Source organism: Phyllopteryx taeniolatus, chromosome 5 (genome assembly GCF_024500385.1).
Source record: "Phyllopteryx taeniolatus isolate TA_2022b chromosome 5, UOR_Ptae_1.2, whole genome shotgun sequence".
NCBI lineage: Eukaryota > Metazoa > Chordata > Actinopteri > Syngnathiformes > Syngnathidae > Phyllopteryx > Phyllopteryx taeniolatus.
Window position 1 is genome coordinate 22,664,762 of NC_084506.1, and position 23,540 is coordinate 22,688,301.

The 23,540-nt window shown below is 39.4% G+C and overlaps 1 protein-coding gene across 1 annotated transcript; it reads right to left on the reverse strand.

Moving 5' to 3' along the window:
• Positions 1–4,382: 4,382 nt before the first annotated feature.
• On the reverse strand, positions 4,383–23,334 carry LOC133478153 (F-actin-capping protein subunit alpha-2). The gene is made up of 10 exons (XM_061773862.1): positions 23,192–23,334; positions 10,455–10,518; positions 9,048–9,099; positions 8,131–8,194; positions 7,168–7,374; positions 6,071–6,150; positions 5,908–5,986; positions 5,771–5,842; positions 5,509–5,571; positions 4,383–5,057 (listed from the first exon to the last, which is right to left on the reverse strand). Exons 1-10 carry the CDS (start codon positions 23,309–23,311, stop codon positions 4,917–4,919), a joined length of 942 nt encoding a protein of 313 aa, XP_061629846.1. The 5' UTR covers positions 23,312–23,334; the 3' UTR covers positions 4,383–4,916.
• Between the last annotated feature and the right edge of the window lie 206 nt (positions 23,335–23,540).

The window sequence follows — 23,540 nt, forward strand, 5'->3', positions numbered from 1 at the left end:
GGGATTCCTTTCCTTTTTTTTTTTTTCCTCTCCCCGAAGCTCACCTGGCAAAACCCACTTGAGTCGTTCTAGTAGCACAAGATGCGGATTTGTATAGGGGTAAAATACAAATATGTAAATAAAAAAATACAAATGTTTTTTTTTTGAAAAAACCCACCAACAACAAAAAATCTAATTAAATTAAAAACCGGAGATTTTAAAATTAGGACACCGTGAAGTAGCAATAAACTAGTTGAAGGACCCCTTTTGTTTCCATATAGTCCGCTTACAACTAAACTTGAACATTTCTGACATAAATATACATTTTACACATTTATTTAACATCCACATAAATCGCTGTGCGGCACGGTGGCCGACTGGTTAGAGCGTCAGCCTCACAGTTCTGAGGTGCGGGGTTCAATCCCCGTCCCCGCCTGTGTGGAGTTTGCATGTTCTCCCCGTGCCTGCGTGGGTTTTCTCCGGGCACTCCGGTTTCCTCCCACATCCCAAAAACATGCATTAATTGGAGACTCTAAATTGCCCGTAGGCATGACTGTGAGTGCGAATGGTTGTTTGTTTCGATGTGCCCTGCGATTGGCTGGCAACCAGTTCAGGGTGTACCCCGCCTCCTGCCCGATGACAGCTGGGATAGGCTCCAGCACGCCCGCGACCCTAGTGAGGAGAAGCGGCTCAGAAAATGGATGGATGGATAAATCGCTGTCCCCCTGTCTTGTGAATATATTTATCTGATCTATCATCTATCTGATCTATTTATTTTTTGGGGAAGGCATGATGTAAAATGAGAGCCAAAAATAGATTAATAACTGTAAATGTTCTACATTTTAACTTCTTCCCTAACATCCCTTTCAAAAATTGTTTTTCATATACAAACACACGATCTGTAAATTTATTGGCATAAATATAAATATGTACAATAAATAGATAAATTAATGTAGATGACAATGTAAAGCGTATAGACGAACCTTCTCTGAAGGAAAAAAAAAAATTCAAAAATTTTCCCCCAATTTAAATAATTTCCTAAACGAATGTGAAATCTTTTATTAAATCATTCACATTAAGACCAAATCAGCACTCTATGATATCATGAAGCAATTCCACACTACATTAAGATAAACATTTCCTAACTTTGTCATTTTCTTTTATTTCCTACCTATTTATCTATCATTTGAATTTGACCTGTTTTGAACAGGCACAAAAAATGACAACAAAAAAAAGATGTCCATTTTCAGCATTTTTACTTTTAATTTAATCTTGAACATCGCTTTTTGAAGTTCTTATACAAGCACAAGTGTAAATTTATCACCATAAAAACATATGTAAAATAAAATACAATTAGTAATTTAAATGGCAAATGTAAGGTGATAAGCCAACTTTAGCCCCTTAGCCACCAATACATATTTTACATATTTATTTAACAAATATATAGGGAGGATAAGCTGTTCAGGATGGATGGATAAAATGGTAAAAAATATATTTATCAATTAATTTAAAAATAAAAAAATAATTTCTATTTTTGGAAAGCTATGTAAAATGACAAACAAAAATATTTGTACTTTTAATTTACCTACCATTTTAAGTTTGCCTGGCAAAGGTTATTGGCAATAGCATAATGTGCGATAATGTATCTGCTTAAAATGTAAATATGTAAACAGATAAATTAAACTCGAATGACTTCCTCTGAAGTACCCCAGGTGTTCTTAAAAGGGACGTATTGTGCCATTTTTTTTATAGTATTTGGGATGTAATATTGTCTCTATGGTGCCTCAGTAAACGTGAAATATGAATTAAAATCGTCCACGCATTCCTGAGTTCCAAACGTTTTTCTGCCGAGAGCCCTGAAATCAGGAATATCTCAAGCTTATCTACATCACTAGCGAAGATCTCCGCCTACCTCTCAGCTCCTGAGCCAGCGCTGGCAAGATAACAAATACGTAGCTCACAAGTGGGTGTTCCACATGGAAGCAACCAAATCCGAGGAAAGGGGGCGGTCTTAGCCAAATAGGGACACACTGGATACAAAATTGGTCAAACAGAAGTAGCTGTCATAGGGGCCTTTTCTGGACACTCGTGTGACAAAGCCAAGGTGTTTTGAAATGAAATTGACACTTTTATACTAAGTAAATGCTAGAGTGTCACTCTATGGCAGTATAAATAGCCAAAATACAGGGCCTTTAAGTAGTCTGTTTACACCAAAATTGACCAAATTTTTAAATATATGTATTACCGTATTTTCAAGACCTTAAGGCGCACTTAAAAGTCTTAAGTTTTCTCCAAAATGGACAGGGTGCCTTACAATGCGGCACGCCTTATGTGCGCACCGAGTTCCAACATCTATAAATGTTGTTGTGTGATATGTGCTCCGCTTGACTTTTTTTTTTTTTTGACCGCTTGACTGACTGGGAGCATTTCGTGCCAACATGCTACTTATACAAAGGAAAAGTGGACGTGGCTGAGAGCAGCATGCGGATGTAAAGGTGGACGGGTGCGTGAAGGAGGATGCTAAAGCCACGCCCCCAGTAGGTATAGAACGCCAGGGTGTGCATTGTGCAAAACAATATCGGTTTGGCCCTCCCCCCCGAAAATGGCACCTACGAAGAGACACGCTTATGTAGCACAGTTTAAACTGCAAGCTGTCAGTTACGCGGAGGAACATGGGAATCGAGCAGCCGTGAAAGAATTCAAGATCAATGAATCCATGGTTCGCAAGTGGAGGAAGCAGGAAAACGAGCTTCGCCAAGTCAAGAAGATGAAGCTGAGTTTCCCCGGAAACAAGGCGAGGTGGCCCGAGTTGGAAGACCAACTCGAGCAATGGATTAATGAGCAAAGAACAGCCGGGAGAAGTGTCTCTACAGTCACCATTCAACTGAGGGCAATAACGCTTGCAGAAGAAATGAAAATCTAACATTTTCAAGGAGGTCCGTCTTGGTGGTTTCGTTTTATGAAACAACACCATCTATCCATCCAGTCAAGGACTACCATGGCGCAGCAACTTCCGGGGGATTAAAAGGAAAAGCTGGCGTGGGAGCGATGAGTGACACATGGCGAACACCGCTTTACTAAGACTGGAAGGCAACACCGCCATATGTGAATGGATTGTGGCTGCTTGGGCTAACGTGTCTGCTTGCGCTGTTGTTGGAGCTTTCGTAAAAGTCGGCATCATTTCTGAGGAGCCGCAAGGCAACGAGACTGACTCCGATGAGTACGAGAGGGAACCTGGCATGTTTGATGGAGAACTTGCCCAGCTGTTCATTTCAGATACAGAAGCTGAGGACTTTGATGGATTTGTGGATGAGGATTGATTAAAAAAAAATAATAACTTGAGTACATTAAATACTTCAATAAAGTACAATCGAACTCAGTTTTGCTCCCGCTGCCTTTTTAAAAACATTGTTTTAGCGTGCATGCATGCTACCGTGTTTTAAGCTAGCGTATGTTTTACCATGCTTGCGCCCAATAATGCGGTGTGCTTTATGTATGTGTTAAATACAGAGAGACCCCGTAACTTGAGACTGCGCCTTTAAATACGGTGCGCTCGATGGTCGTGAAAATACGGTAAATATACGTAAATATATTTAACACATTTAACAATGCTTTACATCCCCTTCCTCTACAATGTTTTACCTTTTTCATTTCAATGCTCTATTTATTATTAGACAGGCACATCGAATGACACCAAAATTAAACATCAGCAGCAGCTAATACTAGATCAAAAACTGCCAAATTTCCTTCTTTCTTTTCATTTTTAACACATTGCTTATTACTAAGGTGATACTTTTAAAGATCCATTGTTTAAAAACCCAAATGGGGTGTTTAAATCAGCATTTTAAATGACTTAGCTCACATATTGTCCAATTAAAAAATAAAAAAATAAAAATTTAGATCTGCACTTATAGGCAACATCAGAAATTCTGAGACTTTTTGGATAGAAAATTTGTAATTTAATGCAACACAACTGTGACCGAGTTACAATGGATGTCATGGAAATAACCACCAAACTGACAGAGGACGTTTCATACGGGTATATGTGTATATATATATATATATATATACATATATATACATACATACATATATATATATACATATATATACATACATACATATATATATATATATACACACACATATATATATATATATATATACATACATACATACATATATATATATACACATACATACATACATATATATACACATACATATATATATATATATATATATATATACATAAATACATATATATATATATATATATATTTATTTATTTATTACAGTGTGTCGTTTTTTTTGTTTTTTTTTCATCATATAATGCAGTCTGGTCAGGTTCTTTTGAGTAAAAATAAGCATAGAAGAAGAGAGGTGATTTGTCTTTTTTTGGGGGGGGGGGGACTTGTTTTTATTGTAACTTTTGATATTGTTGGAAGCAGCAGGCGACTGGTTAGTGAAGCTTGTCAGACGGTCAGAGATGGAAGACATCGTTCAGTCGGTCAGGAGAGAAAAAGATGGGACAAACAGTGGAGGAAGCAGCCCAAAAAAAAAAAGGGGGGGGGGGGGAGAAACGTTTTTTCCAATAAGGATTTACTTTTGTGGAAAATTACTACAAATAATAGTATTGCTGTATACATTTTGCCCTCTCGTTTGGTTTCTTTCCTATGTCACGTATACATCTTTCCAATATAATGTCGGATTATAGCGAGGAGGCGCGCATGTGTATGTATAAAAAGAAAACAATAAAAGGAGACATCCAATGAGTTAATTTGCCATCTTGCATCTTCTTTGTCTTCTCTATGTTTTTTTTTTTGTACAAAGACAAATACAACTATCCAGTCATGCAACATTGTTTGCGTTTGTGTGCATGTCGGTGTGTGTGTGTGTGTGTGTGTGGTCAAGACAAAGGAGGGGGTTAGTTTTTTTTAAGCATTCTGCATCTCCTTGCCGAGCTTGTAGCTCAAAATCTTGTTCCAGTCGATCTTGGTGCGCGTAACAGGAAGCTGGCGGCGTAAGGCTTTGAAGGTAGTTTCCGACATGGTCTGATAGTTCTCGTTGATGGCCGTCTGTGCAGTACCACAGCAAAAAGACAAAAGACATGTTAAACGAGTCTTTTCCTCTCCACAATTTAAAACAGTTCCTAGGTGTAATAACCTGGATTTACAAATTTAATCTCAATTTTCTCCAATATTAAAACAATTTTCCCAGTTGAAATCCCACTGATCTGTTTGAACTCCCTAAAACAACATTTGTTTTGTCATGCAGTTTCAATAGAGAACAGTAGCACTGAATGGTAGGGATTGCACGACTCCACGTTTTGAAGTCGACATCGACTAGTCGCTGATGATGTCATTCAGAGCCGGGTCGCCCATGAGACATTCTAGGCAAATACTAAGAGCACCGTGGCCTCCAGGCCAAAAAAAAAACAACAACCTAAGTTGGGGCACTGGTAATTCAAGGTACCACTGTTCATATATTTTAATCATGCGTGTTATAAGTAGCACTCTTTTTACATACCTGATAGTCACCCTCGGCGGCTGCCATGATCTTGACAAACCTTTCTGCGGTTGTAGCCTCATTCTAGAAGGAGATAAGCGGATAGTTACAATCAGATTTTGACAAGGCAAGATTTAAAAAAAAAAAAAAACATACGAGATGCAACAATTCAGAAAGAAGTCTGCAGCAGCTTGTGACTAATTGGTTAGTGCAGACCATCTTGGTGTAAAAAGTGGGGACGTGGAATGTATTATACACGATGTTGGCCTACTATGGTACTCACAGAAATGGACATGGACTCCTGCACTTCCTTGTGGCTCACCAGCTGAACGTTGCCGTCCTCGTAGTAATGAACCTGCGTAGACAGACAAGGACGGTGTTAGGGGACGCCAGAGTGCAAATGACGACTTCTAGAATTACCTGAATCTTCATGATTCCTGCCACTTGAGTGGAGGATGGAGAGATAGTGAATTTCCATTCCGACCTCCAGCGTCCATTCCTAGAGACAGAGAGCCAGAGGGGGGGAAATGAAAGCTGGTCCTGACAGACGTTTCCCCACTGCAGTTGAGTAAATAAAATGTACCAGAAGTTTTTGGGCTGAAACTGATGGCACTCGATGCACACAATGATGGTCTGATGCCCGTCAATGGTTTTGCCGTAAATCTGAGGGAAAGAACAAACATACATATTTGAAGACAATATTGCTGTATGCATGACAAATACAGAATTCTTAAAAAAAAAATGATTGTGAGATATTACAGAAAAAAGGCAATATTACAAAGAATGTTTTTTTTTAAATTTTATGACAACAGTCATATTACAAAAGACACTAATTTCGGAGAATAAAACCATATGATAAATATAATTTTACAAGAAAAAAATCCATAAAATTACAAAAAAAGTGGCAATATCCCAGAATATAATCTTAATATTTAAGTGAAGGAAGAAACTGTAATTTTATAACAATGAAGTCAAAATACTACAAGACGTTTTATTTTATTTTACGAGAATAAAGTCATATGACAAAAGTCGCAATTTTCAGCAAATAGTCATAACATTACTGTAATATTAAAAAAAGAGAATAGACGTAATTTTAGCAGAATAAAATCCTAATTAAATAAACTAAAAGCCATCATTTTCTGAAAAAAGTATCTATTTTCAGAGAATAAACTTATCAAAACACACTTTTTAAACAGATTGTAAATGATGATGAACAAAAATTTCATAAAATGAAAAAAATACTGTATATATTATAGTGTCTGTGTTAGATACAGTACATGCATGTCCCTTTAAGAGGCGGGGCATGGCAGGGTGGCGTGTTGATGTTGGTGAATCTGCACAAGTGTCTGGGCGTGAGCTGTGGCCGACAGCATGAATGCAAGTGTGCTCGTGTTTTATTGTTGTCCTGGCATTCAATAAACAGCGGAGAAATGCATCAGAAACTTTAGCTCTCCTTTCCCATATGTAAGGGCATTGCAGCCAGTAAAGTACACTTTAAAAACCCATTAAACTAATCGCTTAAAAATCTGGGATACAACGGAGGCGCGAACGATGAAGCACGATATAACACTGCAGGTGTGTGCACGTGTACCTAATTAAGTGTTCTAAGAGCCTACATGTTGTGAAAAAAGCAAAGGACTAACCACAAGTTTTAGTATAAATGAATGAAAAAGAACGCACGGTGCAGACTCCGTTGGGGTAGTGCTCCTTGACGTAGGCCCTGACGGCCGAGTCCACGGCACTCCTCCACTCTTCCATGGAGCCATCCACATCGTGACGCCGGGGGTCGCTGGCCTCCTTCCTCAAGTGGTCGAAGGCGAAAGAGATCTTGTTCTTGGGGTCCAGGACCCGGCCGTTCCCCAGATCCCCGTGCTCTGTGATTAAGACCTGCCGGCGAGGACCGCCAAACAACAACATTGGAACATATAACAATTTTTTTTTCTAGATAAGAATAATCCATTCTTGAAAATATATTCCCCTAAAAGATATACAGGCTTCATTGTTGGAAAAAAAATATTGAAAATATCTCTTTTTAATATAAAATATATTTTTTATATAATATCTGGGAAATAAATTTTTCTTCTCACAAATGTGCAACTTATTTTTCTAGAAAATATAATACATTTTATAGAGGTGACTTATTTGAATTTTCTAAAATAAATTTTTTCTCCCAAAATTATAGCTTTTTCCCCCTTGGAAAATATAATACTTTTTTGTTAAACTAAATTTCAGTACCTGTAGCTTATAAAAGGCAACAAAGGAACAGTGTCTTGTGTATGTCAACACTTCAGCAATGCTGCTGGGACTGGGACTTCGGGCGGCGGGAGAATTAATGCTGGGACATGATGACATGTTAACGTAACACTCTGCAATCATTGTTGGTGTTACCGCGCATTCTTTCAGCCACAAATCAACAGGCGCCATCAAACGCAATCACATGACATTAAAGTCAGCATTGTAAACCAACTCCACGATTGTGATTTGCTTTCTCTTTGCCTTTTGTGATACTACCACAGAAGAGTAGCAGTGATGGCAAAGAGGAAAGGTATGACCAAAACTAAAATATGACTGAAAAAAAACACAAGTCACCTATTGGATCTTTTTAAGGGTACATATTGAAGTAAAAACAAATAAAAACGTCACCTGGTCATCGTAGCCCTCAATTTTCACAGGGGTAAACTGGTCCAAGTTGTATTGTGCAAATGCGCTGCAAAGAGAGGAGGGGGGTTTCAATAAAACTGATAAATGAATAGCTCTAATATTTCCAAATGTAGAGTTTTCTTTGATATTCCATGGCACAGGTGTACCTAATGAGATGTCAAGTGAGTGTGCATGTGTATGTATACACATATGCGACTCAATAAACTACAAGTCCCCCGTGACAATGAATGTTGACATGTTTGCTTTCTTAATGGTATGTTTTTTGATTGTGCGCAGAATGTTTTACAATCTGTGCAGGTTTAGAGCCCAGTTGGCAGTTTGTTCCACTCTGTTATTGCTTTGAATGAAAATGCTGAATGTCCTATGGTTATTTTTCTGCCATATTATTCATATTATTTCTGCTCTCCTCGCCCACATGGGAGGGCATTAGGGCATTGCTTTATTATTATTTTTTATTTTTTTTCAAACTTCACTCCAGCTATTGCTCATCTAAATTTTGTCTCATAACACTAAGCAAAAAAAAAAAAAAAAAAAAAAAAAAAAGACCAAGCAACGACTCAAAACTAAAGATAACTCACAAGTTGGGACACTCGCAAGTTAAGGTAGCACCGTAGATAATCTGTTTCTATTTTTGATTATTACAGTTTGCAGCTAACAAAAACAAAAACTCCACCGTTTTAAGAATACTGAATATATTACATAAGAAACAAAAATAAATCAGGTAGGATTTGGCCTTCCGAAAAGTATGTTCTGATTTGTTTAATTAATCTATAATATAGGCATTTCACTTTTTCAATTGAACTACTGAAATAAATGAACTTTTCTACCATATTGTAATTTATTGAAATGCAGCTGAACAGTCTATATTGGATGCAATATAACAAGGGGGGACCACTTACTGCGCTGCACCTTCCCTGAGGAGATTGTCATTGTCGAGGAGAAATCGCACATCTACAAACACAGCCAAGGAGACAAGGGGGAAGGGGAGGAGACAAGGAAGGTGTTAGGGACGAAGTGAGAGAGAGTCATTCACAGCACATGAACAGAGTGGAACAGGGTGTAAAATCCCAGAAACATCACGGTGGACAAAGTGGCGACAGGGGATTGATTGTGTTCAAGAGTGTGAGGTTGTGTGTGTTTGTCAAGGGGAGATAAGAAGCGCACACACATAGCCCATCCCCGGACCAACGTCCCCCAAGATGCTTATCATGGCGGGATGAGGCTTTTAATGCCACTTCTCGCTGTCCCTGCAGACTAAGCTCACAATTTATCCCAAACTACAATGCAGTAGTCGCGGCTCTTCTCTTCTTACTATTGTCACAAAGCTGTAACGTCGCAAGAAAAAAAGTCCTAATTTACAGGAGTTGCAATGTATTATTTTTTTATGTAAATAAAAGTTGTAATTTATGAAAATAAGGTCAAAAATTGCAATTTGTAATTTTACAAGAGTAATGCTTGTGCCTAGAAAAGCTATGTATAAGTATAATTAATTATTATTATTAGTCAATTTTACCAGATTTCATGATATCACAAGAAAAAGTAATACATACAAGACATTTTAACAGATAAAAGGATGTGATTTTGCCCAAGTTTTAATATAGTGTGATACGTTTGTTTTGTTGTTTTTTTGCCCTTGGAGGTGTGATTGGGGGAGTGAGATTTTGGTGTCAGAAAGTGCACCTAAACTTAAGTATACTGGGTCTACGTCTTAAGTTTTGGCATAGGTCATCTAATGCTTTTTGGTACAATTTTTCACTTTGTATTTCACTTCTCCATTTGCCAGCCTTTGTTATATCAAGGGCTAGGATAAAACATTTGAGGAACTCTGTTAAGTCACCCACAAAAATAGGGAGACACGAAATTTTTGCCTCAAACAACTTGCTCCCATTCATTCTGCCGCACGCATTAAGATCCTTGCAGCTACTTGGGCACGGCCATGGGACAACTTTCCGCAGTTATTGTGTCAATGGAGATGGCTATGTGGATTCATGATCCAAGGTCAGTTGCAGGACTTGGTAGCTATATTGCATATGCGCATGCACAGGAAGTCAAAATGGCGGTGGGCATAAACAAAGGCTAAACATTGTGAAATATTTTGTTTGTATTTTTTTTAGGTCAACGTGTCGTGGCAGCATTGTAACTCTTCAGTAAGTAGTAATTTATTCTTTAATTCGTTGCGATTCGAATCCGAAAATTCTGATCACTTTTGGGCAATTTTGGTCGGAAAAGTCTAAGTGGCCAAAAATTCAGCACATCACTAATCTATATATGTATACATTTAACAATAATAATAACATAAAACTCACCATTAAAAACTTCATTAAACTCTCCTGGTGGGGCGTGAATGATGAATTTTGCTGCTATGCGCACCTGCACGCAAGACAAAAAGGAGGTTTAGACACAAATGGAGCTAAGCTCAACATTGTTATTTTAACTCTTACACCGTTTAGTTGTAAAATATCTTGAATGAGAAATTGAAGTGAAAGAAGAACCCAATTCATAGGGTTAGACAGGGCATGTCACTAGTTGCACAATTTCTCCTTCCACATTTCTCTGCTGCTGCGTCTGCGTGATACTTCCTGTTTCAGGGTCACATGGCAAAGAGACAACAGCCCCTCCCTCACCCGCATGGCTCTCAACCATATAAGGACATGAACATTTGCTGAGGAAGACTTGCCAGATTCGTTGGCAGCGTCCAACGGATCGGCCAGGTTCTCGCACGTCGGTGAGCCGAGGAAGGACGGTGCGGGTGTGAGTGCTCGTGTCCCGGGGGCACGTATTAGCAGTTTGTGTGTACGTGTGTGTGTGTTGCAGAGCTGTTTGTTGTTGTTTGTGTGCGCTAGGAGGATATCATAGTGGTGGTGGACATTTTGGGTTGAAGTGTCAATTTGAAGAAAAAGTCGGGTTTCAGACAAGACAAACCACAAGTTGGTCCATTTGGTTTGAAGCGAAAGTTGGGGAGTTCATATAAAACAAACCAGAAGTCAAATATTTTTTGGTTTCAAGTCTGATTGGTCACCAAAACTGTTCTTATACAGAAGTATTGGGACACAACTTATAAAACACATTTAGGATTGTATGTAGGGCCACAGCTATCAAATATTTTTAGAAATGATTGTTCTACCGATCATCCCATCAATTAATCGGACAAAATTGATTTAGCATTTTTAAGCAACAATGTGCATGTGAGGTGCACATTATTTTGTGCACTTGGGGTCACCATCCTAACACTCCAAATTATAGTATCTGTGACTTTGAGCATGTATGGGTTTAAAAGGTGGGACCAAACATGGTGAGTGACATGGGAGTAAGCGAATCAGAGTGTGGAGTTGGCTGTTCTGAGCCCAGGTTAACGGCTGGCTGTTAACTAGCTAACTGTTAGCCAGTTTGCATAATATTGCGTGCCCGGGCGTCAGTTGTGGCCATAGCAGCTCTTGTATGAATGTGCGTATTAAATGTTTATTTTGTTACCATTTGTCAAGTGAAGTGATTGAAAGTGCACTGGCTGCTGTCTATCCTTGACCACTTGTGGGGACATTACAATACCCCAACACTGATACATTTTGTTGACGATACTAGACGTGCTGTTATGGTATGTTAGTTTTGTTTTGCAGTAGACACATTGCACTTGATCTTTTTTAAGTGTGAAATGATCCCAAACTTTGGACATTCTGTCTTTCGTCCTGGCTCGCTGTCTTTGCAACAACTCATTTCTACACGGAGTCGTGCATGAGTCCATGTGGGAAAATGATCCCTGCGAAGCTTCGAGGCAAAAATTTTGGTTCAAGTTATAAGATTAAACTTTTTGGCCCTCGATGTGGACAGTTTAGGAAAGTTCGTTTCTTGATAAAGGCGTGCTTAGAAGAGTTTGGTGTGGACGAACCAACATGAGCAATCTCTGATCTCACTCAAGTAATCAAAACTCCCAACATTTAGTACAGTCTTACCAGAGAAATGGAACTTAACATAAATTCCACATTTTCTCCTCTTTCACTTGCTCTAGGTGTCCCAATACCTTTGTCTAAAATGTAATCACCCCCTATTAATAGAATAGCAAAAATCGGTGAGTAATTGATGCCCCCCCACCACCCCCAAAAGGTTTACTATTGCCTATAGATGCCACAAGACCGTACCAAACTATTACGTTTCTATCAGACTCGGCTTTGCATGGATTGGATCTCATGATGTTTCAGAAGGAGCACAAAAACAGCTAAAAGGCATGTTTTTCAGCAAATAACAGAAGATAAGTTCCCCCAAGAAAACTGTGAATTGGTGAATTCGCCAGTAGTGAAATGCGAATAGGTGGGAGAACACTGAACATCTGATAACTACCCGTTCGAAGAACAGCACACATTTTGATTACTCATTTCTGTCAAGGGGTTTCATATAAGGCAAACCAAAAGTTGGATACTTTGGGTTGAAGTTTGGGTGTTCGTATGAAATGAACCACAAGTGGGACATTTTGGTTTGAAGCAGGCCTTATTTAGAAAAAGTCGGGAGTTCATATGAAAAAGAAACAGGTCGGACATTTTTGTTTTAATCGTTAACTAAAATCGGTTCTGGTTTAACATGGCATGGCGCTAGAGCAAGATCTGTGTAGTTTCGAACCGACTAAGCACCACTTTACCACATGTTTTTGGAGAGCTGCAAATGAAGCTACGTTTTTGGAAGCCTTCAGAGAACGCACACAAGAGCCAACATGCAATCTCGACACATGAAAGCTCGAGTCGACAGGCATTCCTGGAACATTTTTGCTTTGAGGCGACACAACTAACTACCGTGCCACTGCGCAGAGAGATGGTTTGTGGTAGGTCTTAAACCGAGCCTTGATTGGTTTGCAGCAACGCTTTTAAAATCAGAACCGCTGCTACAGATCTGCTTTATCTTTATTGACATCTACACTTAAATTAATATCATAAAATTCAAGTCTGTTGGCCAGAGGAAAGAGACATTTTATTTGAGAGAAGGCTCACAGCAGCAAAGTGGAGAGGAGATTATAACAAAGTAGTATTTTCTTCTGGCAATCTGTCTGCCATCATATACAATCAAATCAAATACTACGCTTGTAAAACCTCTGTAAGGACACAGCTGTGACGAATCTGCTCGACCAATGAGCGACCAACAGTCAGGCTACGTCACACACTACAGTGAACCCCTGCATTTTTGTAGTTCACTATTCAAGAATTCACCTATTTGTTTTTTCAGTGGAACCTATTCTCAGCTATTCCTTGAAAAATTCACCTATTAACAGTTTTGTGCTCTTTCTGAAACACCCTAGGATGGTACAACATGGCACCAGTAATTAATTGTGTCAAGAAGGTGTGATGAAGTGACACAGACTGTTCTAAGATCTTTTTTAAACTAGGGAAGAGCCTAGTTTAGCCTGGTTTGCTAGCGGAAGAAGTTGTGTAGAGTCTTCGCTATGTGTTTGTTCTTGCTTTGCAGAGCGGCTATTAAAAAGCTCAAGTTAACAAAAGATTGAGGTCTCGTCACTTGACAGTTGTTATTTAGCCGATCTACATGCGCGTTTCTGCATTTATCACTTCTTTTGTAAGCCATTTCTTTTCAAGGGTAATGTTGAAAGATGAGTTTGATAAACTGATAAATGACAGTGTTTAGTGATTGCAGATTGTGGTATATTTATATTTTTTAAACTATTACTATAGGCAATTACAAACAATTTTGTGGTGGGTTGTCAATAACTCAAGGTTTTTAAATTTTCTGCAGGACAGGGCTAGGTTCCCATTTGTGGGGGCTTACTGTACAACAAATCCTACGGAGAAGTATCCAATTTTGACACTGGAAACGCCTCCATAAGCAAGTGCAATGGAGAGAAGTAACTACCATCTCATGTTTGAGAAGTGTTTGGACTAAATGAGTTTTCTGTCTGACATGAAAAGCAAGGACGAACCAGGACAGACCAGGCCAAGACACGATAGATCAGGTAAAAACTGAGATTCTTCTGTTCTATCTAGCAGATGCTAGCCCAAACCCCCCACCCACATGAGTAACATTTACACTTCAAAACCTTCAACTAGACCTAGTAAACTTTGAATGGCTGTCGGAAGCTCCTGTGTCAATAAACATACCTCTACTCTATCAGGGCGTGAGTCAACATGATATTGGACAAAGTGTTTATTGGAAACCAGTATAGTCAATCCGTTCTATTATCCTCTCAAGATTTTTGCCAGTTGGAGTGTGACGATGTGGCGTGATGATATGAATTCTGCAAACAAGAAGCTAAAACAACAAAAGGATAAAATGCCTGCCCCATTACCAATGTCTTTGTTCCCTCTTGGACCACTCACCAACTGGCCTTTATTATTCACTCACTATAGGTTTTACTTGCAGAAAACTAGAGAAATCTCCACACAGAAAGGTTAACTGCCTTGGACTCTACTGATATGATTCCTCCGTGAACAAACACAGTGCAGCTCAGCCTCTGGTTAGCGGATGTCACGGCTACTAATAGGCTTTTGGTGGTACATCAAACTTGTTTGAAACAGCACTGTGTAAACGTGAACGGAGATTCCAACCCTTATCATCACCTCTCAGGAACATTCTGGATGTTGTGTCGGGAACATTTTAATTTTGTCAGGAACACTTGCATCTCAGCAAAACAAACACACGCCACCAGAAAGATGCAGAACAACTAATATTTTCTTTATATTTTCACATTTTTGTTTTTTTTCCTTTCTTTGAATAGTTTTGAGTGACAAACTATTAACAGCTTTTTTTCAGTTTTGATTTATTCAATAAGTCTTGGGACTATATCACTAAATGTACAATAATGTGGACAGTTTAATTTACATAAAGACAAAAGAGTTATTAGGTTGTATGGTCCTTCAGCAACACTTAATTGATTTAACTTCTGAGAACATTTATTGTGCAGATCTCTGAAGTCAAAATCAAAACTCAGCACGATCAAACAAACAACATTGCTAAAATTATGAATATTTAATATTCTAATCGGCACGGTGTTCGACTGGTTAGCACATCTGCCTCACAGTTCTGAGGACCGGGGTTCAAATCCCGGCCCCGCCTGTGTGGAGTTTGCATGTTCTCCCCGTGCCTGCGTGGGTTTTCTCCGGGCACTCTGGTTTCCTCCCACATCCCAAAAACATGCATGGTAAGTTGAATAATGACTCTAAATTGCCCTTAGGTGTGGATGTGTGTGCGAATGGTTGTTTGTTTATATGTGCCCTGCGATTGGCTGGCGGCCAGTTGAGGGTGTAGCCCGCCTCTCGCCCGAAGTTAGCTGGTATAGGCTCCAGCATACGCACGACCCTTGTGAGGATAAAGCGGTACAGAAAATGGATGGATAATATACGAATACTATATATTAATATACATTTAACCAAGCTTACACAAGTCACTTGTACTCAACATGTATTGTACTTGCTTTTAGCTACTCTTGCATTTAATGGGCTATTGCCAACGTGTCGCGTTTATGTTGAGACTATATACGTTGGTTAATTTGTTTTATTAAGGTGCGTTGTCTCGTCCAAATAAACAAAACAAACTCAGAGTGGATGTGTGCAGTCTGATTCACATAGCTACATTGCGATCAATTCTCCAAATAACAGGCAAAATGTTCATGCTTCAAACTGTTTTATTTGCCACTCCCAATTTTAACTGTCATTAAATGTGCTCATGTTTACATAACAGAATAGCACTTTTGTGTTTTACATTTTGTTGTTCAAAAAATTAACCTATGGTCACGAGCTGTGGGTGACCGAAAGAACGAGATCCCGGATACAAGCGGCTGAAATGAGTTTCCTTCGCAGGGTGTCCGGGCTCTCCCTTAGAGATAGGGTGAGAAGCTCGGTCATCCGGGAGTATCTCAGAGTAGAGCCGTTGCTCCTTCACATCGAGAGGAGCCAGATGAGGTGGCTGGGGCATCTGATTCGGATGCCTCCCGGACACCTCCCTGGTGAGGTGTTCCGGGCACGTCCCACCGGGAGGAGACCCCGGGGACGACCCAGGACACGCTGGAGAGACTACAACCTTCGCCTAGCCTGGGAACGCCTTGGGATCCCCCCCGGAAGAGATGGATGAAGTGGCTGGGGAAAGGGAAGTCTGGGCGTCCCTGCTAAAGCTACTGCCCCCGCGACCCGACCTCAGATAAGCGGTAGAAGATGGATGGATGTTCAAAAAATACCTTTAAAGTGAAATTAACCCTTAAAACATGGTATAATCCAATCAGGAACATCTTATCAAACTTTTCCAGATTCACCAAATTAATATGCATGACAAAAATCCATAAAAACAACCAACGGCGGTTATAATGTGCCTCTTTTTAAGCAGCTTGAGCTCTGTCTGCCTTCATTTCAAGCCAAATTATTTAAGCAGATTCATAAGGTTAGCTACACAGACAAGGCTGGTGAAAATGGGGGTGGGTAAGAGGGAGCTTTACAGTAATTTCTGAATATTTAATCGCCAGCTTGACAAAAGAAAGATATAAGGGGGCTGTCAATCATCAGGAAGAAAATGTTTCCGATCTGAGAATGAGAAGCTTGTCTGATTCCAAAGGAGGAATGAAGGACTTTTTTAAAATGATGACACATGAAATGATTTCCTTCGCCTGCATTTCCTCAAACTGCGACGATATAATTAGCATCAAAGAGGAATTCTTAGGTGAATCCTAGAAAGTAGGTTGTTGGGCTATTCCGCAACCACAACTGGAGTTAAAATACAAAAGAAACATAACCAATTAAAATACATTTATAAAATGCAATGCAATGGCGGGCAGTTCAAACCAAAAGGGAAAGTAACATAGTAGAGAGCGTTGCTATGGATACGATAGCATTCAAGGAAAAGTTCTTGAAGACTTTCCGGCATGAAACCTGCCAAAATATTCTTATGAGCCAGGTGGACTTATTTATCCGACATATACAATATACTAGGCTACAATTTGGACACACACAACCCAATACTATTGGTATACAATACAAAACAACAACTGGACAAAGCACAGTACTGTCTGGTATACGATACACTAGGCTAGAATAAAATACAATACCAATTTATGATGTGATAAAATACTGCCAGTATGCTAGACTACGAATGAAACTATGTTCCCGGTATACGATACAGCACAGCACGATACTGTCGTAGGTACGAGATATGACATACTGTCGGTATGCAATACAGTACAATATGATATACACAGATATTACCGGTACAATACACATTGACAAGAGGATACTACCAGTATACAATATGATGCAGTAGCTACCACAAAACAAAGCACAATACTGTCAGTATATGTCACACTAGACTACAATATAAGACAACATGATACTATTCGTAAACAATACGACATGATACTGCTAGCATACAGTACGCTAGGCTACAGTACAATACTATGCGGCAATAATGCCGGTATACGATATGATACAACAATACCGGCAATATGGGTTATGCTGGGCTACAACCACCAGATACTACTGGTAAAGGATACAACACAATCGACAAGAAGTGATACAACCAGTATAAGATACAATATGATACGTTATAAAGAAACACCGTTGTATGATAAGATACAAAACAATACTATAATACGGTACATTGTACTAAAAGGTTACCGCATGCTTTGGTACAATAAGATATTTAAAAAGAGGGTACTACTATACCTATATACTAGTGATGCACTGAAATTAAAATTCTTGACCGAAACTGAAACTTAAAAATCCAAGCATGAAAACAGAAAGGCGAAATACCGAAAGAAATTTAAAAAATCAATCAATCAAGCTTTATTTGTAAGCACTTTTCATATAAAAAAATGCAATACAAAGCACTTTACATCAAATATAAGAATAAATCAAACCCACCAATTATTAGTTACAAAACTACACCAATTAATAGTAAAATTGCATTTATTATATTTGATATAACCAGATACAACAGGTAAACAGTATGATAAATATTGACAAGATACTACTGGTATACAATTCGGGTTGGGCATCATTTGAATTTGAGCGATTCCGGTCCCAATTCCGGTTCCTTATTTCGATTCCGGCTCCAAACGATTCTCGATTCTGATTCTTTTAGGGGGATGGGTCAAAAAAGGTTTAAATAAAGGGTGTCCGAATTATGAACATCCATTTTCTTAGCAGCCCGCAGCATAGACTAAAATGAACATTTGACTCAGGGTTCTTTATAACCAGTATCACTATCAAACTTATGAACGAAAAGGCAATGCGTGTGGAACTAACACAATTGACTTAATATTAATTAATTAATGTTTCAGCTAAAAGTTAAATATAGCATTGTTAAAATCATTACTTGCGACTGTTTTATCACGTCAAATGGTTTATATGTGCAAGTTTTGACATCCTGTTTTAAGCTTGTACCCTTTTATTTTGAAGGGTAAGCACCGGAACTCAGCATTTTGGGACGAAAAGTAACTTTACACGGTACCGGTGATTTGTTTTTAAATTAATCGATGGAGCCAAATGCTATAAAACGTTGATTCCTTTCCTTAACGACCGATGAGGCACAAGGTTAGTGTTTGTGATACTGAGAGACGTTTATGTAAATTTTGTCCCAATTCATTGTGATGTAAAGTTGCTACGGTGAAGTTTTAGCTCAATGTTAAGCTTTTTTTTACGTCATCGGCTCTTACGTTGGTTTGAAGACTAAAATAAATGCTAAAAGCCGTCAGTGCAAAAGTGCAACCAACCGTTTACCTTGTTCGCTGTCTCAATATTGGCATTGATGTATTTTGTTTCACTCACCCAATTGACAGAGTTGACTTCACTGAAGCTCCGCGCGGTGTAGGCTGGGGCTCGGAGCGCGTTAGACGCTACACGTCGTGAAAGCCTACTTTGCACAATATAATTTCAGTCCAAGTGTTGCACTGAGGCGACTGGTCATTAATTTGAACAATGTTAAGACACACTTTTGTTCGCCGCTGCCACCGTTGGGCACAAGAACGCCTTCGTGCGCGTTCTTCTTCTTTGGTTTTTCGCCGGTTCTTCTTTGGTTTTCGCTACTTCTTATTCGGGGTCAGCGGACTAGGCATTGAAACTGGGAACCAATTTTTTTTAATTTGAACGATTCCGGTAGAACCGGAACATTAGTCCCGGTTCCAAGCGGTTCTCGATTCTCGATGCCCAATGATATAAGGAAGATAAATAATATGATTAGTTACTACACAATCAATAGTGTGGTAAACATACCACACATACATCATGCGTCAATATGATATAATACTATAGCCGGTATACGATACCATATGATGATGAAAAAAAATAAGATACAACACAACATGATATACAATACAAAACTTCAATGTGATATGATTCTGCCAGCACATGATATGATCCGGTATCAGTTTACACTGCCGCTATAGGATATGATACCATACGTTATGATAAATAATACAATAAGATACAATACAACAAAACACTACTCAATACAAAATGATGTCCTTCATTACGATACGATACTTCTAGTTATTTGCGTGACGTTTTGTTATTTTTTTGCCTGTAAACTGGAAGAACGCTAACAGGTAGCTGACACGTCCTTTTGGTGCATGCAGTGATGTTACACCGCAAAAGCATTGACTCACCAGAGTTTCCTGTTGTACACTATTAGTGTGTGTGTGATTTAGCTTCTGCTTCCAGGAAGCTAAAACAAACCCAAAGCCAAGAGGAAGAAGCTGTTCTTTTGCCAGTTAGCATCTACATTGCTTTACTATTACGATTTAAATTAAATAGCGACGAGTTCAGGTGGATAAATTGTACTCAGAAATATCGGATTACCGACGCAGGAGCAGCCATGTCATGTCATGCATGGCATGCAGTCCAATGCCGCTCATGCACCCGCCGCAAATAAGAAAAATGATCACTTAATAGACGCCCCATCTAGTCACTAGCTGCTGATCAGCCGTGAACTTACACCACTCCGAGTAACGCTCCAGCCCTTTCTCTGGATCCTCTTGAAATGTTTACCACGCTGCTTTCCCCGCTGTCAACCCCACAAGGAGCCTTGCCTGCCTATCGGAACTCGACCAGGATCTTCCATCACGCTGCTGTTCGCTGTCTAGCTGACCGGCAATCAGCCAGTAGCCAACATTAGGCTAGCTACTCCTCCACAAATATGCCGCCTTGAGGCCTTTTCAAACCGCACTTGCTCAGTGTGAAAAGTCCATGTGGCAGCTCGCAAAGAGTCCGGCATCCCAGTGTGTCCAATGCCGACCCTGTCCATATTTGGAAGTGCTGATTTAGCAACCAAGAAGGAAGCCGGGAGATCGGCAATTATGTATTTGTGATTGTTGCAAAAGAAAGCCCTGGCTTTGCTTATCTTAAACAGGAGGAGACAAGCAGCAGCAAAAAAAAAAAAAATTTTTTAAATAAAAATAAAAATAAAAAGATGGATCCCATACTAATTTCACAGCACGATCTCCGAGTTTAAGCTCGTTAGTAGGGATGTAATGATATCTATATCTTACGGTTCGGTTTCATCACAATATTAATATCACACTACGATAAATATTGGGATATTGTGGAAAAGCTCATGATATTGCAGTAAGACTCACGGTATAGCAGGAAGTTTCACGGTACAAGTGGGGCGAAGAGGCGAACGTAGGAGAACCAAAAAACCTCTTATTTTTGCTGGCCGAGTCTTTCTCGAAAGGCTTTAGTTGTTTCGTATACCTCCAAAACCTTATTATTGCTGCAGCAATAATCATGCTATGCTCACAATAACAAAACTGTCTGAAAATTTGTCCATTTATCAATTTGACAGTATTTATGGTCACATTTTTTTACTTATCATATTAGAAATTGATACTGCCTACCAATAGTGATTCATTTGCTTGAGTCCCAAAAATTTAAGTCAAATCAGAAACACAGGAACACTCTTAAAGGTAATGCAGGTATAAAAATATTGAAACAGCCAAGTAACAATAAATAAAATTCATTCACTACACCACTAAAGAACATTACTGTGACAATACGCTTAAATTCGGTAGATTGTCTCTTTGACGGGGGGCGGCTGCGGCCCGCAGAGGGCCAACTCACGGGACTTCCCGGTTGCTGCCGCCACGGGCCAGGATGCAGCTGGAGTGCGTCGAGGCTGTCGATCTGCACTTGGCAGGGACACAGGCCGGCGTGAAGGGCGCCACTTGCCCAGTCAATTGAGAATAAAGGCTCCCAAGACAGGCGTAGCGGTTATGGCGCAGGACCCCAAATGTGATCACGGTCTTTGATCAATATGTACTGCAATTCAAAGTTTTCTTCTTTTTTTTTTTTTTTTTTTATAAATCGGGCGATTAACGTACAACGTGAAGCAGCGTTTTGTCTGGGTTACTTCCGCATCCAAATGCAGCATTTCGGTCACATGGGCCAGTCAGCCAATCAGTGTGTTTCTTGTGAAGTACTCCCATAAGCACATGGGTTACACATCCAAACAGGTGCGTATGTATCTCATTTGTTTAAATGGGGAAGGATGACTTGAGATAAGTGTGTTCTGAGTTAAGAGCGTGGTCATGGAATGAATTAAACCGGAACCCATCAGTACAACTATATTAAAGACTTACAAACACCAACTAACAGGTTTTTCAAGTTACAAGGTATCGCTTGGTCGATTTTGTCCTTGTTATGCAAGCCAAAATATGACTAGCGAACAAGCTTCACGTACACCACTGCTTGAGTTTAGTGGGGGGAATAAAGGAGCAATTATGGTACTGTAATGTAATTTTGACAAGAGCCACTGTCGCCGATGCATTTTCTGCTGTTTATTGAACGGAACAATCAGTGAAACACGCAAAACAAAATTAGAACACTCGCCAGAAGCTGCTGTAGGCCTCAACGCATCCCCAGATGATCCTGAACTAAACTGGCCATCCTGACTCCAACTCCCGACATCGCTCACTTGGCCACGCCCCTTAAAGGCACAACCAGCACACAAATACTACAGTACATACAGTAATTACACTATATAAAACCAGTGTATTTCTCACCACTATGTTTTTATACAATACAATGGTACATTATTTTATAAACACTAGGGATGCAGATACCACCAGACTGAATATGAGTACAAGAACATTTGAGTATTTGCCATTACCACGTACAGATACTTGAAAAACACAACTAAGTCTAATTTTGCTGAAAAGTTGTTTTATTTCAATAAAATGTTCAAAAACACAAACCCTGCAGTATATTGGAACATGGCATCAGTTTCACTTGAATACTTTTAGACACAATCAAATAATGAAAAAAACACTCAAGCTATATTTGTTATACGAGTAAATTCAGTTAGACACTTGGTCACACAACAATATAAACTCGTAAGTCAAGGCGATACTGATTCAGTAAAGGTTCTAAATGGAGCTTGATGGCAGTTTGCAAGTGTTTTCTTTTTTACGGTTAATGTGAGCCATAAAGGTTATTAAAGCAGATGGTATGTAAATACGCCCATAAAAACACATCTTAATATATATTTAAATGAACATAACCGCCTCCTTTCAAACAACTTGGTTACATTGTCATGACTTGTTAACTACACACACCAGCACCTCAATTTGACACGAATGCCACGTGTAATGTTGATTTGTGTCGTAAATACGGTCGAAAGCCTATACAGCGAAAAAAGTGGTCTACAAACAGCAAAAAGGGCGTGTTAGTAAGTCGAGCTAACTGTTAGCCACCAAGCGGCTAAATGCTAAACTCCGCCAGCTAGCGGCGTACGAAAAACTTTGCTAAGGCGAACAACAGTCGACGTTCCCCGCGGCGAAACAACGCGCGATATGTTATCTCGGGTGAGTTTATATCGCCGACGCCGCTCCTATTTTGAGCCAGCACCGTACAAGGAGTCTCCGTTTGGAGCTTGGCTAAAATGAGCGGAAGTTGAGCTAAAAATAAGAAGAGCCCAAGCAAGCAGCAGCGGCAGGCCCGCGAATTCCAGCCGTCAAATAAACACAGTCGTCAACGGAAGCACGTTCAAAACGTGGTCAAGTGCCACCTGGGAAAATCGCAGCTCGTCTAATCCCAAGCGATTTTCACTTGCCTCATTGAAAAAAAAGTCTTCCTACCTTTTCTTCGTTGCTGATCGGCTCCTCTTGATCCGCCATCTTTTCTTCCGGCACCACCAGCTTGTCAGAGCGCCGTGACGTCATCGCATGGGTGGTTCCCCCCAGCTTGGCTCGGCTCATAGGGGCGCGCGCACGCGCGCGCACACGCACACCGCTACCGATAATAATAATACTACGATATACTAATAATAATATATAATATAATAATAATATTAATAGATACAGGTAGATATAATAATAATAATAAGAAGAAGAAAAACAAATTCATTTTAAACGTAGAATGAATACGAGTCTTTTTTTTAACAATAAAGAAATAAAATTCACTTAAATAAAGTTGTTTAATTCCAGT

Excerpts from the sequence above, each read along its gene's own strand:
- LOC133478153 (XM_061773862.1), bottom strand. The coding sequence starts at position 23,311 with ATGAGCCGAGCCAAGCTGGGGGGAACCACCCATGCGATGACGTCACGG. Across the intron at positions 5,572-5,770 it reads AGGAGTCCATGTCCATTTCT|AATGAGGCTACAACCGCAGA; the intron begins GTGAGTACCATA and ends ATCTCCTTCTAG. Across the intron at positions 5,058-5,508 it reads CCGCCGAGGGTGACTATCAG|ACGGCCATCAACGAGAACTA; the intron begins GTATGTAAAAAG and ends GGTACTGCACAG.